Source organism: Gymnogyps californianus, chromosome 1, assembly GCF_018139145.2.
Source record: "Gymnogyps californianus isolate 813 chromosome 1, ASM1813914v2, whole genome shotgun sequence".
NCBI lineage: Eukaryota > Metazoa > Chordata > Aves > Accipitriformes > Cathartidae > Gymnogyps > Gymnogyps californianus.
The window spans coordinates 198,285,374-198,305,499 of NC_059471.1; the positions used below are offsets into that span (position 1 = coordinate 198,285,374).

At 36.5% G+C, this 20,126-nt stretch overlaps 1 protein-coding gene across 4 annotated transcripts in view; it reads left to right on the forward strand.

Moving 5' to 3' along the window:
* BRD1 (bromodomain containing 1) overlaps positions 1 to 20,126 on the forward strand; it is a 66,818-nt gene that overhangs the window by 26,570 nt on the left and 20,122 nt on the right. For 3 of the 4 annotated variants that reach the window (XM_050895763.1, XM_050895788.1, XM_050895772.1), the window contains exons 4-8: positions 179 to 310; positions 4,533 to 4,661; positions 6,085 to 6,397; positions 7,206 to 7,466; positions 10,716 to 11,204. In XM_050895763.1, coding sequence (XP_050751720.1) covers positions 179 to 310; positions 4,533 to 4,661; positions 6,085 to 6,397; positions 7,206 to 7,466; positions 10,716 to 11,204 — 1,324 coding nt within the window. The remainder of the gene's footprint in view (positions 1 to 178; positions 311 to 4,532; positions 4,662 to 6,084; positions 6,398 to 7,205; positions 7,467 to 10,715; positions 11,205 to 20,126) is intronic. The other variant, XM_050895780.1, reaches the window with a different exon arrangement.

Consider the following 20,126-nt stretch of genomic DNA (forward strand, 5'->3'; position numbering starts at 1 on the left):
AAGATACCCTGACCAGAGGTTTTCTTTTGTTGCCATATGAAGCTTATGACCAAGTGCCGTAACTATATGACAGTAGTTTCTCCTTTCGTGTGAATACATTCTGTAATTGCATAAGACTAGCTTATAAAAAGAGGTTAGAGTTTTTCATTTCATGAAAACCTTTTGATTCTTTTCTTAGAGAGAAGATGATGAAGAAATGCAAGCCTTAAAAGAAAAACTGAAATACTGGCAAAGGCTGCGCCATGATCTTGAAAGAGCGCGTTTGTTGATTGAACTTATACGTAAGCGTGAAAAATTAAAAAGAGAACAGGTAAGTGGAGTACATTTTAATTTGGTGAAACTTTTCTGAAAGAAAGATAGTTTACATATTCTTACACACAGTTTTTGCAATAGAAAGACTGCAGTGTTTGTCTTTTAATCCTCGTGTAGGATCAAGAAACATACGTGCATGTGTGCACTCACATAAACTGTTTAAAATACATAAAATTATTATAGAATGGCTTGGGTTGGAAGGGACCTTTAAAGGTCATCTAGTCTAACCCCCCTGCAATGAGCAGGGACATCTTCCACTAGATCAGGTTGCTCAGAGCCCCATCTAGCCTTACTTTGAATGTTTCCAGGGATGGGGCATCCACAACCTCTCTGGGCAACCTGTTCCAGTGCTTCACCACCCTCATCGTAAAAAATTTCTTCCTTATAGTCTGAAGGTAGTCTGAATCTACCCTCTTTTAGTTTAAAACCATTACCCCTTGTCCTATGGCAACAGGCCCTACTAGAAAGTCTGTCCCTGTCTTTCTTCTAGGCCCTCTTTAAGTATTGAAAGGCCGCAATAAGGTCTCCCTGGAGCCTTCTTTTCTCCAGGCTGAACAATCCCAACTCTCTCAGCCTTTCTTCATAGGATAGGTGTTCAGTCTCTCTGATCATTTTTGTGGCCCTCCTCTGGACCCGATCCAACAGGTCCATGTCTCTCTTGTGCTGGGGGCCCCAGAGCTGGACACAATACTCCAGCTGGCATCTCACCAGAGCAGAGTAGAGGGGCAGAATCACCACCCTCAACCTGCTGGCCATGCTTCTTTTGATGCAGCCCAGGATACAGTTGGCTGCCTGGGCTGCGAGTGCACGTTGCCGGGTCATGTCCAGTTTTTCATCCACCAGTACCCCCAAGTCCTTCTGGGCAGGGCTGCTCTCAATCCCTTCATCCCCCAGCCTGTATTGATACTGGGGGTTGCGCTGACCCAGGTGCAGGACCTTGCCCTTGGCCTTGTTGAACCTCATGAGGTTCACATGGGCCACTACTTGAGTTTGTCCAGGTAGCTCTGAATGGCATCCTGTCCCTCAGGCATGTCAACCACACCACTCAGCTTGGTGTTGTCTGCAAATTTGCTGAGGGTGCACTCGATCCCACTGTCTAGGTCATTGATCAAGATATTAAACAGTACTGGTCCCAATACAGACCCCTGAGGGACACCACTCGTCACTGATCTCCATCCAGACACTGAGCCGTTGACCACTACCCTCTGGATGCGACCATCCAGCCAATTCCTTATCCACCGAACGGTCCACCCATCAAATCCATATCTCTCCGATTTAGAGAGAAGGATGTTGTGGAGGACCGTGTCAGAGGCCTTACAGAAGTCCAGGTAGGTGACATCCGTAGCTCTTCCCTTGTCCACTGATGTAGTCATTCCATCATAGAAGGCCACTAGGTTGGTCAGGCAAGACTTGCCCTTGGTGAAGGCATGCTGGCTGTCTTGAATAACCTCCCTGTCCTCCATGTGCCTTAACATAGCTTCTAGGAGGATCTGTTCCATGATCTTCCAAGGCACAGAGGTGAGGCTCACAGGTTGGTAGTTCCCAGGGTCCTCCTTTCTACCCTTTTTAAAAATGAGTGCAATGTTTCCCTTTTTCCAGTCACCAAGGACTTCACTGGACTGCCATGACTTTTCAAATATTGAGGAGAGTGGCTTGGCAACTACATCAGCCAATTCCCTCAGGACTCTGGGATGTATCTCATCAGGTCCTGTAGACTTACGTATGCTCAGGTTCCTCAAGTGGTGTCAAACCTGATCTTGTCTTACAGTGGGAGGGACTTTGCTCCCCCAGTCCCTGCTTTGAGGTTCATCCACTCAAGAGGTGTGGGAAGAGAGATTGCCAGTGAAGACTGAGGCAAAAAAAGTTGTTGAGTACCTCAGCCTTCTTCTCATCTGTTGTTCCCAGTTTGCCAGTTGCGTTCATTGGGGGAGTACGTTTTCTTTGACCTTCCTTTTCTGGCTGGCATACCTGTAGAAAGCCCTTCTTCATTATTCTTTGTGTCCCTTGCCAAGTTCAGCCCCAGCTGTGCCTTGGCCTTGGCTGACCCCATCCCTCCACAACCAGGCAGCATCCCTATATTCTTCCCAGGATACCTGTCCCTGCTTCCACTGCCTGCACATTTCTTTCTTGCCCTTTAGTTTGACCAGCAGGTCCCAGCTCAGCCATGCCAGTCTCTTGCCTTCCTTTCATGATTTCTTACACCTGGGGATTGAGAGCTCTTGTGCTCTGTGGAAGGCATCCTTAAAGATCTGCCAGCTCTGTTCTGCTCCCTTGTCCCTGAGGGCAGTTTCCCGGGGGTTCTATCGACTAACTCCTTGAACAGCTGGAATTTTGCTTTCCTAAAATTCAGGGTCCTGACTTTATTCTTCACCTGACCCATATCCCTCAGGACTGTGAATTCCACCAGTGCATGACCACTGCAGCCCAGGCTGCCTCCAATCCTGACATCTCCGATTAGCTTACTTGCGTTGGTGACTACAAATCCCCTCTGGTAGGGCTGTCTATTACCTGGCTTAAGAAGTTACCCATAATGCCCTCCAGAGTCTCCTGGGTTGCCTACAGCTCGCTGTGCTACTTTTCCAGCAGATGCCAGGGTGGTTGAAGTCCCCCAGCAGGATGAGAGCCTGCGAGCGCGATGCCTCCTGTAGCTGAAGTAAGAAGGCTTTGTCAATAGGCTCCCCTTGATCGGGCAGCCTGTGGTAAACACCAACCACAAAGTTCCCTTTGTTGCCTCGGTCTCTAATTCTTACCCATAAGCTTTCAACCTGCTTGTGGCTATTCTTCAGAGACAGCTCTTCAATCTATCTGTTTCTTTATGTAGAGGGCAACCCCTCCACCCCTCCTTCCTCGCCTGTCCCTTCTGAACAGCCCGTAGCCATCGATAGCCACGTTCCAGTCATGGGATTCGTCCCACCAAGTTTCAGTAATGGCAACTAGGTCGTAGCTTTCTAGCAGCACAGCGGCCTCCAGCTCCTCCTGTTTGTTGCCCATGCTGCGTGCATTGGTGTAGAGAAATTATTTAACAAACCATTCTGTTAGATTTGCAAAGACAATTGTTTTCTGAAGAACTGTAGAAAATTTGATCTCTTCGGGTTTTCGCAACTGAAAAGGTTTACTATACTGAGTATAGTTTACTATACTGAGTAGCGCTTTCATTCTTCTGTCACCAAAAAAAGAAAAAAAAAGGTGCAGCTAAGTTCTACGACATTCTAGAGTTAACATTGCTGGGAGGAGAGATTTGAGGAAGCAATAATGCAGAAAGGTAACATTTTATACGAAAACTTGAAACCAAAATGTTTGCACTTAGGAGTCTTTAATTGTCTTTATAAAAACACCATTCCGTTTTTACTTTTTGCAAGCTGTGAACATTCATTGCAAGCTAATATAGTTTGTAATTCTTGAGTGCTTTCTGGAATTCCATACATCATTCCTGTACATTCACATGTCACTTGCTATACACATATATTACTATTTATACACATGTATTTTATGTGTGTGTATACTTTGTTTATATGTTTATAGTAAATGTATACGCACGCCCCATTAATGTGTCATTAAGAATTTATTTTTGCCATAACAAGACTGTTTCAACGTTGATAACTCTTTAAATGGCCTGAAAATAAAACTCTAGAGGAGTTGTAATATTGTCAAAAATAATGAAAATTCTGAAGGATGATCAAGTATTTAAAGATGTTGTTGATTCTGGTTTTTTTAAATTACTTTCTTGGAATTTACTTAGAACATTGTCTTTAAAATTACTCTTTGTTTTGGTCTTATGTAGTCTGTAAATCTTCATCAAATTCTCTTTGTACACTACAACTGAAATTTAATTTTAAATGTGTTACCTTTAAATTCTTGTTGTTATTTTCACATCGTTGGCAAAATATGAAGCTGTTCTTATGTACCATCTTTTCGAAGAAAAGAAATACAGTTAAAAAAGGGAACAAAATTCATTTATAGATAAAATACAAATTTGAGTTCTGAGAAGCTGGAGTTGAAGTTGAGTCTACAATGAAGGGATGAGAATGATTTTTCGTATAAAGTCATCAGCTGAACATGTATGTCAGACATGCCAACTGATGATATTGAAAGTAGCATTGAACTCATTTACTTAAATATATTGTGTTTCATATTTAATAGTACTTTACTGTTGCTGCAAAACAACTTTAAAACAGTATCTTAATGAAAAATGCTTAATAGGATAATTGTTACTTCTTTAGGTCAAGATTGAGCAGGTTGCTATGGAACTTCATCTTACTCCATTCACTGTACTTCTGCGATCAGTTCTGGATCAGCTGCAGGAAAAGGATTCTGCTCGTATATTTGCTCAGCCAGTGAACCTTAAAGAGGTATGTTTTAAGCTGTATTTCCTTACGTTTAGATATGACTTGGTGGCAGTTAAGTACAAGAAACAAATCATTGCATGCAGAGTTGGGAGCAGTGTTACTTTTAAATCTCTATTCTGATAATTTACGTTATGAGTGTCGTGGTTTAACCCCAGCCGGCAACTAAGCACCACGCAGCTGCTCACTCGCTCCCCCACCCAGTGGGATGGGGGAGAGAATCGAAAAAAGAAAAAAAACAACCCACCTCGTGGGTTGAGGTGAAGACAGTTTAATAGGACAGAAAGGAATGAAAAGCAATGATAATGATAATAATGATAATATGACAATAATAATACTAAAAGAGTTAGACTATACAAAACAAGTGATGCGCAATGCAATTGCTCACCACTCACTGCCCGATGCCCAGTTAGTTCCCGAGCAGCAATCCACCCCTCCCGGCCAACTCCCCCAGTTTATATACTGGGCATGAGATCCTATGGTATGGAATATCCCTTTGGCCAGTTTGGGTCAGCTGTCCTGGCTGTGTCGCCTCCCAGCTTCTTGTGCCCCTCCAGCCTTCTTGCTGGCTGGGCATGAGAAGCTGAAAAATCCTTGACTTAGTATAAACACTGCTTAGCAACAACTGAAAACATGAGTGTGTTATCAACATTATTTTCCTACTAAATCCAAAACACTGCACTATGCCAGCTGCTAGGCAGAAAATTAACTCTGTCCCAGCCGAAACCAGGACAATGAGTTATGACTTACTGCTATGAAGGTCTATTTATGCTCATATACCAAAAGAATTTCTGGGAAATACTTGTACGGAATAACATGGGTATATATTGATCTTTTGTGATAAGGTTATTTGATAAAGCAAAGTCTCGAAGGGTGTCTTAAAAATTTAAGTGTGGATAGTGTGTTCTTACTTGCAAGTGAAATTCCTTTTCATTCACTGGGAAACTAGATAGAGTGTATGTGTGTGTGTATGTGTGCATACATACATATACAACACATACGTGTGTATAAACATGTAGACATGTATACGTGTCTATATAAACTGTATGTATATGTATGTGTGCATATACTACACACAAGTATGTATTATACATGTGTGTACGTATGTATAAATATATCTATAAGTATGCGTATGCATAAATACACGTATAATATATACATAAAACCACAGAATTCTAAAAACATGTAGTTTCAGCATCTCTTAGTAGAGCTCCAACTTGTTACCTAAGATGCAGAATCTTGTAGTATGTGAACTGTTAGCATGCAAACGTTTGCAATATCAAGATGTGCAATTCTAAGCTAAGTTTTGAAGTTCTTGATTTGAGGTGTTACAAAATATGTTAAAAAATGTGGATCAGTTAATAGCTAATGTTACTTTGTCTGTAATAAGATAATTTTACCTGTTCGTGTTTTAAATATTTATTCAAAGGTTCCAGACTATTTGGATCATATTAAACATCCTATGGATTTCTCTACCATGCGAAAACGGTTAGATGCTCAAGGCTATAAAAACCTCAGTGAGTTTGAAGAAGACTTCAATCTTATCATAGATAACTGTATGAAATACAATGCAAAAGATACAATATTCTATAGAGCTGCAGTGCGGTTAAGAGATCAAGGAGGTGTGGTTCTCAGGCAAGCTAGACGAGATGCTGAAGGAATCGGTTATAATAATGAAACTGGAATGCACTTACCTGAACGGCCTAAACTTGAGTCACCCCAGCCTTTCTCTTGGGAAGATGGTAAGATGTTTTTGGATTATTTTTAAAAGTTGCATTTTTCATTACATACAGTGTGTGCATTCCATACAGATGTTTAAGATTGTTGCTATTCAGTTTGCTGACTAGATCCGCTCCCCCCGTTAAAAACATGGCTTGAAAGATTCAAGTATTTCTGTTCTTCTAGATCTGTCGGTAGAAAACAGTGTTATCCAGATTCTGATTTTGACAATGCCAGAGCCTAATTTAACAAGATACATGAAAAAGGTTTTTAAATTGAGCACTTTCTTTCACATGATTGTATATGGTTGTAAGTCATGGAAAATGACTACCAGTGCGCATAAACTTAAGCACATTCTTAAATAACTGAATTAAAAAAAATCAAGCACGTTTGTAATACTAGGAATTAAAATGACTTCTTTTGACATACACATCAGTTTTCTGAGGTTTTGGCAGTAAAGGAGAATAATTAACGTGTTTCTTTTATAACCATAATCTTGCCCTTCTCTTTGACAAGAAGGAAATAATTTATTAGGGTGGGAAGGATTAATTATGTCTTCCTGCTGACCTTTTAATTCTTTGCTCTACTACTTGGTTTTCTCGAGCAAAATACTGATCAAGAAGAATAGTAATTATATAGTAGGAATTAATTTCAACATTTCTTCACTGGTAATGGTGAAGCTAGTAAGACTGTAATCTAAGTAGCTTTTTGATGACATTTTTTTAATTCTGGCAAGTGAATTTTTTTTTTCCCCTCCTATTGGTATTATTATTCTGGGAAATATTCTGGGAGACACTAACACATTTTCAATTATACGTATTTTGACTTCAGTGGATAGATTACTGAATCCTGCAAACAGAGCACATATGTCCTTGGAAGAACAGCTGAGAGAATTGCTAGAAAAACTTGATCTCACCTGTGCAATGAAATCCAGTGGGTCAAGGAGCAAAAGAGCAAAGCTGTTAAAGAAAGAAATCAGCATTATTCGCAACAAACTAAGTCAGCAACACAACCAAGCTCCTCAAATAGAATCAGGTATTGGAAGTTTTGAAGAAGAAAGTGCAGCATTAGAACAAGACGGAGAAGAAGAAGGTAAGATTTTAAACCATGTTTAAATCAGTACTGTTCTGAACCTCTTCAGTAAGGTGCTTTGATCATGTGAATTGGAGTGTAATAAATTAATATTGTATTTAATTTTTAAATGGGCAAATAGCTACTTAATCACAACAAATAAGAATATAAGAATGATCTTTTTAAACAAAACGTCCCTCCATTATTTTTCAGAGTAGCAAGGCTTTTTAAAAATTTAGGTGTTAAGAAATAAAAATACAAACAATATCATACAAAAAGGAATCGGAAATGCCTGAGTGGAAAACATCTTTGTACTTTCGGAAATCCACTTAAATGCCAAAATATGTATTAGGGATCATGTGAGCCTAGGTCAGTGGTGCTGAAAACTCTGGCCGTTGTACTGTCTTTTGTAGCTTTTTTTTATTCTCTACTCCAGACTCTGGGGAGGGTGGAGGGTAGGTTTGGGTTGGGGTTTTTTTGTTTTGTTTTGTTTTGTTTTTTTTAAACAAAGCTAATTATTGATAGGACTTAACAAATTTCATGTTGTAGAACCAAGTCAGCCGTATCTAACCAGGCCTTCCCCTTGCGCTTCTGTTCCTCCTCAAAACATTGGTCTCAGAAATGCATCTACTCTTGGCTAATTCCCATTAATTTCAATGAGAGCAATATACTAGGAAGACCTAACTTTATATTTCAGCTGAATATTGTATTTGCATTTTTAGCTTTTAAATCGGTTACTGAGGTCTTTATTGCTCATTTTTAAATGATGCAAAGAAAATCTAGTCTCTCAAAAAAAAAAAAAAAGAGTTCTATTGAGTTTGTTTCATGATCAGCTCTTCTCTAAAAAGCTAACTTATTTTTCTTTAGGAGAGTTAGTGTTGCATTTTGAATAAGTGCATTGAATGGGAGGAGGAAGGAGCTCAAGGGAAAGTGGAAGCATGGTAATAAACAAAACAGTCTGTGTCTGGTGCAGCTTGATGCTATCAAAATTTTTGAAAGGTGAAGTCAATAAAATGACTGTCCTTAACTGCCATTCAAACAGCAACTTGGTATTTAATTCTTAGTGTGACTAAGAGAATGATTTTCAAACATACAACTTGCTTGAGATTTGAACGACAATAGTAGAAAAAGTGTACGTGAATCAGCATGCTTATCTTGTTCTGAGGCCTTTAAGTATTTTTAAGATGTTTAATGATTATTTTTTTTAATTTGTTTTTTTTTGTTTGGTTGGTTTTGGTTTTTTACTCTTCAAGTGATGATACTACTGAATATAGTTCTTTAGGAATGTAGTTTCTGGCAGACAATGAATACGCTAACTTTTTTTACTTGTAGCTTAACATTTTTATGACGCAGCCTTTCACTGCTGCTGTTGTGCAAAAAATAGTCCAAAAGTGAGCAGTAGCTGTTTTCTTATATTTACAGTACGCTTTTTAAAAAAAAGCATGATGAAGAGCATGATCCAGAGTTGATTGGCATTGTTACAATTCTGATCTGGTGAAGAGTAATAGTCATTAGTTCAAATTGCGATTCTGAAATGGGAGGTACTTAGAGGAGTAAAGAAAACAAATTGCCAAAAAGAAAGATGAGGAAAGGAGTAGAATCCTGTGCCCAGGATCTCTACAGGAGCTGTCTTTAGAAGAGCTGTGAATTACCCCCTTGCAATTCTGTTTTCAGTTTCTTATCATGTGAAAAATATGGTACCAGAATAACCCCATGAAATTTAGGTTTTCGTGTCCAAATAGTTCTCAAGCGTTTTTCTGTGCTTAAATCTTTTTGTGAATATTTTCTAATTAATTGTAAGAAAATCAGAATTTGTTCACAACAGTCACCTTGGACATTCTAAACTACAGGCTTTTTAATTAGTGGTACTTCAAATGTGCTTATCTGACCATAAATTTCATTCTGAATGTCTTCCTGAAATATTATTTACCAATTCTAAAACTTGTATGCCTTCAAGGGATGTGAGCATAGTCACACTTTATTTTAACAATATATTTTTAATATGAACTATGCTATTGTTTGATTAAACCTTAAACAATGAGGCAGAGATTTTTCTGCACTTAGAAGTCATTGACTTCCAAGTAACCATTGCTGAGTGAAAACCAGAACAATATAGAGATAATATTTAATCCACTACAGATACAGGGCTTAAACCCTTGGGTTTTTACACGTTTTTTCAGGTGGCATAGAAAAATTCACTAAATTTTAAAATTTCATGTGATAGCATAAATATTACGTTGGTCTCATACATTTACTCTAGAATAAGCATCTTCTTTCTTCTTATTAATTTATATTTTAAAAGATTCTTTTGGAAGCTAGAAAGAAGCTTTTAACATCTTTTTGAGTTGATAATTATGGGTTAGGAAGTCCTTCTACTTGTGTTTGGGAATGCTGCAACAGTAGAATGTTTATTTTCTTTTCCCATCAGTTGGGATGAAAAACTGAAACTAGTTTTATACGCTCACAGTTATATCTCCGTTGTCTTTTCCCAGCATGGAATTACTGGAATCGACTGGGACATGATCATGTTTTTTAAAAAAAAAAAGGGAAGGAAGAAAAAATGGTAGAGGGTGGTTTTTCTGATTTCTCCTATCAAGTCTGCATTGTCAAGTGTGTATTTGCCAAGTAGTGGCTAATCAAGCTGCAAGACTTTGGGGGCATTTTTTTTTTCTCCCCTTTTTAAATTTCTTTTTCTTTTTGGTAGATAAAACTTCTAGCCACAACTGTAAAACAGCTTTGCAAATCTTGCCTTTCTGTAAATTTTATAACACATTTTAGCTCGCTCTAGTAGATCAGGTTACAAATACTTTTTTTTTTTAATGCTTATCTGATAAAATCTGTCTTAGGCAAGGTGAATATTGATAAGGTGAAATAGATAAAAAATATATATTATCAAAAATTTTACTTGAATGGCAGTGTAATTGCATTTAACAGATAATCATCCACCACCCCAGCTTTCTATTTTAAAAAATAGATTTCTTAGTTAATGAAACTAACATAACTGCATGAGAAGTAAAAAGTATTTATCCAGGTGTAAATTGTTAACACCAACTATACACACCTACTTTTCTATCCCTTTTACGTTCCCAGTATAAAAGTAGGAACTACTAACTAGGACAGGTTGTTGCTAGACAAGGTTTGTTTTTAAAATGTTATGCTTTGTTTCCAAACAACAATTTATTTGGTGGGCTGCACATTTATAGTGAGTTTTATAATAGACTTTATAACTACAGGTTTTCAAAAATCACACTCTATTTATAATTTTTTCAGGAGATAAATCTCCCCCTAAACTTGAACCATCAGATGCATTACCTCTTCCTTCAAACTTGGAGACTAATTCAGAACCACCAACCCTCAAACCAGTAGAACTCAATCCAGAGCAGAGTAAGCTTTACAAAAGAGTAAAATTTGATAATGAATTATATAGCACTTCCATTCAGAAAGAAATAAATGGACACACTCCAGAACACTTACTTGACAGTAATCTCAATGAGTCGACTGTTTCTGCTGTAGCTGAGTCATCAACTGATGTAAACAGACGTACATCCATTCTCTTCTGCAAATCGAAAAGTATAAGCCCCCAAAAGTCTGCAAAGAACACTGAAACCCAGCCAACTTCTCCACAGCTAGGGACCAAAACCTTTTTGTCTGTAGTCCTTCCAAGGTTGGAGACACTTCTGCACCCAAGGAAAAGATCAAGGAGTGCATGTGGAGATTCTGAGGTTGATGATGAGTCCCCTGTAAAGCGCTTGGATACAGGTAAATGTTACAAAAATTATTTGAATAGATGCATCTCGAAAGTTAACATACTTGTTAATTTTTTGACATACATGTAATTGTTAATCTTCAGATTTTAGCGCTTGAACAGTTTTTCCTCATAGTTGATTAGTTACAGTTCAGAAAATGACTGAATCGTTTTTATGTTGGCCCTATACAGTTAGACTTAGTGAAACAAGTTTTACTTTTTCACAGTTTTCACTTCAGCGATGGAATCTTCAAGTTTACATGTATGGATAGCTGATTTTTTTTTTTTTTTTTTAAGCTGTTTTCTGTTTCCTTTGTTGCAACCAATAGGAAAGGTGAATCAGCTGCTTTTTTGGAAATACCCTGTTAAATTACATGGGAACTTCATATATGGTGCCAAAACTAGAACTCTTGTAAGGAGGAGCATGGAAAATACATGTTCCATGTATGACTTAATTTTGCTGTAGTATTACTCCAAACATATTTTCACGTTGTGAAACTGATGACTGCGTATGAGGTACTTTGTATACCCATGTATTTTATCTAAGTGCTAAAATCCCAAAGTATAATGACATTTACTGTGTTTCTTTTCTTTAGTCTATGCACTTTAAATAAATAAAGTTGGAAGAATCTAAGTGTAAGATTACACTTTTAATGAGACTTCTCTAAAGAACATTAAAAAAAATGTTATCTTGATACATTGGTACAGTACAGTTGAAGACATTAATTACAGCTTTTCTTAGCAAACTGTAGTTCTATTTATTGGAGAAATTTGAATAAAACCTTGTGAGGAAGAACAGCAGCATAAGGAAATTACTTAAGTATATTTCCTTAACGTTATCCATGGCCATTGCTATGACTTTTATATTACCTTTGAAATAAATACTCTGTTTCAGTGTCATATTGGTAAGCCATATGCATGAAAACAGCATGTGTTTTTTTGTGTCTTTGAATGGAAGGTATAGGAATTTTATTTGAACATTTATTGTGAAGATGTGCTCCAAAAGCTGTTTGGGGTTTTTTGTGGGTGGTAGGGGTGGGGGGGGAAGGAGGGTTGTTTGGTTGGGTTTTTTGGTTTTTTTTTTTTGTTTAGTTGTTTGGTTGGTTTTTTTGTTTGGTTTTGGGGGGGTGGGGTTTTTTTTTGTTGTGTGCCTTTTTTTCTCTTTTTTTTTTTTTTTTTTTTAAATGATCAAGTGAGGAGGAAAATTATTCTAATGCTGGAATTATAGCATGAGAAAATGATAAGTAAGATTTGGTATGGGGGGGTCTTTCCCTTTATATTTTTGTTTCTTTGTTTCCCCTCTTTGGAAAGCACCAGTTTCCATTTCTTTTCGTAACAGCTTGGAACAAGCACGTAGATTTGATCTGGTACTTTAGTTCTGAAGTGGGAATCGTGTGAAGGTAGTGTGATGGTAGAAATTAGTTCATCTTCATTAATGATACAAAAAGCTTTGGTTTCCAAATATTCCAATTAACCAGTCTTTAATCTAGATAATTTCATTATGTACCTTTATACAGATTGTAGTTTATCACGTGCACAGTGAATCGCTTTGTGCTAGGTCACACCAGGAATTAGTACTAATTTCTTGAAATTTTTATCTTAAACATTGTGAGTTGTTTCTTTGGGGAAAAAATGTTTTCATTACATAGAAGTGACTTAATTCTTGACTAAAAAAAACCCCCACTAGATTTGTGAATACATTTAAAATCTGTCATGTTGTTCCTTTTCTCTCTATGGAGTTAGGTGTCTGTGGGGCAAATATCCTTTTCGATTATCTTCAAAACAAACAAAAAAAAGCCCAAATTATGGATAGTTTCTTCTAATTTTAGTACTCTTCTCATTTCAGAATTTCTAGGTTTTGGGTTTTTGTATGTAATATGTAGGCTAGTAATGGGAATAAAATCCAAAAGGTTAAAAGTTTTTTGGTTTTTTGTTGTTTGTTTGTTTTTTTTAATTTTTAAATAAAATTCTGTAGCTTCTTCCTGAAGCTAATGAAGATATGCACATGATTAAATTTATGTAGAACTAATACTTAGCAGGCATTTATATTTAAACTTTTTATTTTTTTGTTCAAGAAGAGACTGTGTATGTGAATTGGCGTGTTTTAGCCAAATTAAGTTCACCTGAAGGTGTTCTAGTTACTCTTTAATGGTACGTGGGTTTTTTAAGCATATATTGTTTGTACAGATGTGTCAGCCTATCAAATCTTATTCCTGTGATTCTTTTTCCATTTGCAACCAAACATTTTGCTTTCACGTTGGAGATTTTATTGTCATGTTATTTTCAAACTTCTGTCTCCACACTAATTTAAGCAATTTGCAGTTGGCAGCTATTTTGAGCTCAAATTCAGCAGGAAACCAGCACAAACCTCAGATGCTTTCCAAGATTTAAAACCAGTTGAGTTGTTTTACTTTTGCTTATGCAAGCTGGTGTCGATTCATGCAGATGTCTGTGTTCTGATAAAAATAAATGAGATTATGTATACAGTAATATATTTTTTTTCTATTTGGTTATTTTTCCACAAGATTTTAATTTCATGCTGCTGGTAAAAGATTTTTTTATTCAAAAGAATTCAGCAGACATGAGCTTTTCCCTCCAAAGACATACCATGATAGAAAAGGTATGCTTCAGGCTTCTTACATGTGTTCTTGTGAGTTAGCAACTTCATGAGCAATCACTAGTTGAAAATGAATTATTATTGCAGTTTTGTTTGACTGGTATAAATGTTAAATATCCTCATTTCTAGTGGATATAGGAAAAAAGTCATTAAAAAGAACTTTGCTTAATGTACAAAGCATTGAAATTTTTAACTGGTCGAGAGCTGCACTGTCACATCTCTTTTTCTTTCTTACCTATTTGTAACCAGTGTGGGATTTTTGCTGTTACTTAAGGATGCCTTGTTTTGTCCCTCACCTTACTCAGTCTCCTCAATGTTTCCCCCTTTCATGTCACTCGTATTCTTACATGAAGAAGTTCAAAGGAAGACACTAAAGCTTTACCTAGTTAAGTAAAACCACGCCTACTTTGTCTGATGTTTCATTATGCTCATAGACTGCCTTTTATTATGCTCTCTTGAATTACGTTTGAGGTTGGTGTGCTTGCCAGTTAGTTTCAAGACAGACACATACAGGATCCGTTGGCACACTACTTTGTAAGTATGGTGTCCTGTATGTTGTTGGGTTTCATATACAAAATAATTATTGAAATACTAGCTTTTTTCAGAAATAGGGGACTATTGCACAACATGACTTAACCTTCAAAGAGGACTAAAAGCAGTTCACTTTAATACTCTGACCTCCCTTTGTATGTGAATCTTTGTTTAAAAAATACAAAGCAATAGTGTAATGTAACCTTAAATTTTAATTTCATAGTGTTCTACTAGGGCATTATCACTTACATATATGACACATCTTTCTCTATAGTTGCTATGTGGAAACTGACAACTACATAGTGGAGAGATGTGTTTAAAAATTTCCTATACACACTTGATGTATCTTGGTTTTGCTTCATATGGTATCTAGCAATTTCAAAAAGAAGATAGGTTGTTTTTACTTAGGAAATCTTGGTCGCATCAGAGATTGATGTATGATTCTTGAAGTTCAGATATGTCAAATCTTAACTGCAACAAGTTCAATGACCTTTTCAAAATATCCATTGTATACTTACCTTGCTCTTTGTTACAAAGATTAATCCTTTTCGTCAGGAAATTAGTTGGTGCAATTATTACATATGAGAAGAATAAAGCTGATTAATGGATAGAAGGTAGATTTTACTGACCTTTAAAAATTTGCCTCTATCAGTTGTGCATAGGTAAGATAAACTCCTGGAACAAATGACTGTTTTAAGATACCTTTTGAGCATTGTAAAATGCTAGATTAGGTTCAGATTAAATTTTCATGTTGTTCTTGGTTTTATCAGTCACCTTTAAGCTTTCCTAAATTTAGGATAGTAAGTCACAGTTACTGTGTTGGTACCCTCTATTTTAATTAGAAACTAAGTATTTAGAATATACTATCCTAAAACAATCACTTTAACTTATCATACAATTAGGATTGCAAATAGTGATTATTATAGTGCAGTATGTTGGTTTTCTATTATTTCTTGGGTAGATAGCAGTAATAGAAAATCTAAGTGAAACATATCATTTACTTAGTATTCTTGCTTCCAGCTACACAGATTTTTCTCAAGGCACTGAAACAGATGTAAACAAATATTTATAACATGGATCACTGAATTAGAGTATTTAACACAGTAAAACGCACAGGTTTTTTTGGGGGGTGGGCGAATTTATCATTTCTTAATAGATACTTTGCATGCAGTTGTCAATATATAACAAACATAATTGTACCTTATTAAATCTATTAGTAAATGTTGGGCTGACTTTTGTTTCTGCCCGATCGCTACAAAATGTTTGATGGCATTTAAGAACTGTGTGCAAGTAACCTGTATGTGAATTCCACTTGCATTTGATGTAATTTAATATTGTAGCGATGACCACTTTTACTTAATTTTATTTGTTGTGCTAAAGATAGAGATTGTATCTGGGGTAAAATGGAATACAGGTTATTTTTTGAATTCTTCAATACATGATTTCTAGTAAATCTTTGGCTGCCTGGAATACAGGCCAGTTTGATTAAAAGTCAAGCTTCATATGTGCAGCATTCAATTACCGTTCTCTAAATGGGAGAAAAGAAAGTAAAACATACGTATCTAAGAACATAACTTATGTCCTCTAAGTAAATAACAAACTAAACTAGAGGTTGCTCAGTGAAAAAACAATTCCTTATACTTGGAATTAAAACTATTCTTTTTGTTTTCTCTTCTTTAGATACGTAGTGATTGTTTCCTGTAAAATCTGATGTGAAATTTAGTTATTTAAGCACTTAGTGATGTCCAAAAACTTCAGCTGCCTGCCTTCAGGAAGTTTCAAAACATAAAACATTTTTAAGGTGTATATGCAAACAAAGCATTGGAGATTATGAAGGCCTAAAAGGAATTATCCTCTGGTTTGTTAAATTTGTCAGTGTAGAGACACGGGGACTACAGGAGCTCGACTGCTGAGTTCTCAGGATAAAACCAGGCTGCACGGCAGCCCATAAGTACCAAGGAGGCTGAGAAAGTGAAGTTTGACTAGAACACTACCAAAATTATCGGAGGGGTTGCTAGTGCATCTTTGCTTATTTTTGACAAGTTTGTTTGTTTGTTTGGGGTTTTTTGTTGGTGGTGTTTGGTTTTGGTTGTTTGGGGTTTTTTTAATGGAATGATGGGCTACTGAGAAACTTTGACCATTTGCTAAGAAAATCAGGCAAATTAAGGAGAGAAATTTGAAAAAAAACTGAATGCTGCATTTGTTTATTTGTATTTGGCCCGCTCAAGCTTTAAACAGGAATTCTGGCAGCCTACTAAAATTTTTGCCAATTTAATTCCTGGAAAAATTTTGAGAAATTGGAGAGGATTTTTGTAATACATGTGGAATAAAATAAGTACATAAGGCAGAAAGAGGGGGAAGGGAACTATTTTATACCAGTCAGCAACTGCAGTGACATCTAAGAGAATAAATGTTCCTTTTGGTTTTATTTCATCTAAAGAACCATAGTATTAACTTCCTCACCATTAAAAATCCTTTGGTTATTTCTTGATTTATTAGAGTAGAGGGATTTTGAGCAACGTAGTCAAGAACAGTGGGGCTTCATGAACAACTAGATAAAGGGGGGGATTGTCCTTTTTCAAGGCTTGTGAAGTGTGTGCACGCATAAGTTATAATATGCATTAATATTTTAGAAACTTTTCTTGTGTCTTAGACCTGTTAATTTCTTTGAAAGTACTATCTTTTGGGTTATTTTTAAGATATTAATTATTAGCACTCAAAATTGCTGTGTTTTCTAAGATCAGTATAACTGAATCTTCTGTAATAATAAAAAAATATTTCTAGATGCCCTTTTTTTTTTTTCCTCGATGCAGTAGGAGTTGTGGAGCCTTTTACTGTATTCTGGCATTTCATGGTTTTTTTTGAATGCTTAGCTCATTTCTTGGCCCAGGTTTGGCTTTCTAAAAAATAAAATGTCATCATCCCCTATGTGCTTCATCTGTGGCATTTAACACTGATCTTTCTGTGTAGTGCAGATGGTAAACAGAGAACTGTGGGATTTATTGAAGTTATTAAAAAAAAAATAGTGAATTTGGAGATCCACACTATGCTTATAAATTAAGAACACACTTGCCACGGTATTGAGGCTGAGTATAGATGACCTGCTTTCACGATATCTAAGCCTGTGAATTTGAAGTCCCTTGTATCAGGTATGTAAGGTACCAGAGTTGATCAAATCACCATTATATATGACCTGTTTGGAACATCATAGAATCATAGAATAGTTTGGATTGGAAGGGACCTTTAAAGGTTATCTAGTACAATGCCCGCATGCTCGCCTACAGGTCTGATTTAAGAGATGGATGATCGTAAAAATGAATCCAATGACTCCAACACTAACTTTGGGCACTGAACCAGGCAGTCAAAAATACAGGTGTCATAGGGCTCATTCTACTATGAGTGGAGAGAGAGGGAGACAGTTCCCACAGTATGACTGACTGCAAGATGACTGTCTCTCGGAAAAGGTTTGTGTGTGGGTTTGTTTTCTTTGTTTTTTTCCTTTCCCTGTTTTTCCCCCAGGTGAGAATAGGTTATGTAGTTACATGCATAGAGGGAGGTCCTCCATAAAGAGTAATTATGGTAGTATGTACTCTTTTACTGTATCATACATGCAGTCCAATATTTTGGGACATTTTTAATTGATAGCTCTCTTCTGTGTTTCCCATTGTAGTACCCAGACATAGTTTCTTCGGTGTGCGTAGAGGAAGTGTACACATTAAGAAGGTATCCCATACAAAGAAACATGTATTACTCAAGAATAGGTAAAATACTTGAAACGAAGTTGCTTTTCTTTTGTTGGTACCAAAACAGTGTTCATTGGTCATGCTGTCACTTGCACTTTGTCAGGCCATGCTATCCTAACATGGTAACACTCCCCCCGCTTTAATTTTCCTTTCTCTCCTACTTCCTTTTTTCTCTTTTCTTCCTTTACTTTTCCCCTTTCCCCTCCCTCCAAAGTGGTAATAATATAGCTGTCACTCAGAAATTACTTTGGAACAACATGTCATTGGAAAAAAAATGGAGATGAAAGCAGATGTTGAGAACTAACCTTCGGCTGATAGGAATGGCTAAGTACTCCTGAGTTCTATAAAAATATTTTTTTTGTTGAAGATAAAGTATTTTAGGTCTGAGGGGGAAAAAAAAGCATACTATGGATTCGTCGGATTAGATACAGAGATGTGAATACGCAAGTCAGCCTTATTTTAACTCTGTGTTCAGTGCTGCCTAAAAATAGCAAAGCTGGGTTGGTGTTTAATAGCCCTTGATTATCTTCACTGGATGACACTTCAGGCACTGTCAGGTTGACTGCGTGAGCAGTGAAACATCTTGTTTTGTCTTTGCAGCTCCTTTCACTGAAGCCAAGAAGACAATTTTAGGATTGCAAGCACTGTTAATTTTTGCTAGGCTGGAATACATTTTTAGTGTGATGTTATGGTCTCTAAAAGGATTCAAGTCATGCACTTCCTCAAGTACAGTGCAGGCTGTCTTAGAAGGAGGCTGTTCCATGCCTATAGTAAGCACTATATCTTTTATACTGAACCACTTGGAAGTTTTCATCTCCCTGTGTGAAATACCTCTTAAGGTACAAAAAGCCTGGAAAATTAGGTCCAAAAATGCAGCTGTGTAACTTAATGAAGTAACTGGCTAATTCAAGGACTTGCAGTTTACTGTGTTGTCCTGTATGTCGTCTCGGGAGTGGTAGATCTCTGGTAAACATTCCTGCCTTCATCTTTCAGATGCCAACTTCAGTTTTAGTTTCTGTTCGATGTCCTAGAATGAGGTGCAAATTAAGAACCAATTCTTCTAAATAGCTTACAAGGCAAATAAATGGTAAATGATTTGGTTCCTTTTTAATAGAGTGGGATTGCTGGACATGCTTACATAAGAGAGCTCTGAAGTTCACCTGTCCGTCTGTTTCCTTTTTGGATACCATGCCCAGCAATTGTGTTCTCACAATTACAGGGAAACATTTACTTTCAAAGAAGAAAAAAAAAGTGTGTTGGTAAAAGCTCTATATAAAATCCTTTAGATAGTAATTTAAGAAAAAGAAGTTAGTTACATTTAGGAAACGGAATAGCCTGCCTTTGTAGGTCCTACTGGGCTGCTCTGAAAGACTGCTAAGCACTAGGTTTTTGATGCGATATAGTGATAGGTAATTATGCTTTTTCATAATACAAGTTGAGAATGAAAATAATCTTTATTGATTTAAGTTTTTATTAACTCTTTAAGTTTTCTTTCTTTTCATTTATATCAGGATTTGGTAGGTGAGAAAATAGAAATCTTCAAATGGAAAATGTGTAAGAATGTATTTTTTCTGAAGGAGCTTTACTGTTTGTGTTACTGCATAATTCAGAAAAAATGTTTGGAAAAAAGATTCTGATCTTAAATCCTCATAAGTAGTCTTTGCCAAGATAATTAGAAGTAAATGGTCCTAAATATTACTGACTTTCTATAGTCATTGTATTTCTTGGATCGTGAATGACATACCATTGATCTATGTGTGATTCAGGCACTTAAATCTTGTATTTTACAATCATCTGTGTGTGTTTTACATGTCATAAATCATATAAACTGAGATGACTAAAGAATTCAATTTGTGAAGTTAGTTTTAAAGTCTTCAAGTTTTGTGCTTGCACTTTTTAATGGCATTTTCCACTATACTACTGTCATCAGACTTTTCTATACCACTGGAACAGCTGATACTCTCTAGAAGAAGTTGTAAAACATTTTTTTGAGAAACGTTTCTGCTTGTATGCTCTTTTTTTCCTTTCAGATTTTTCTGGAATGT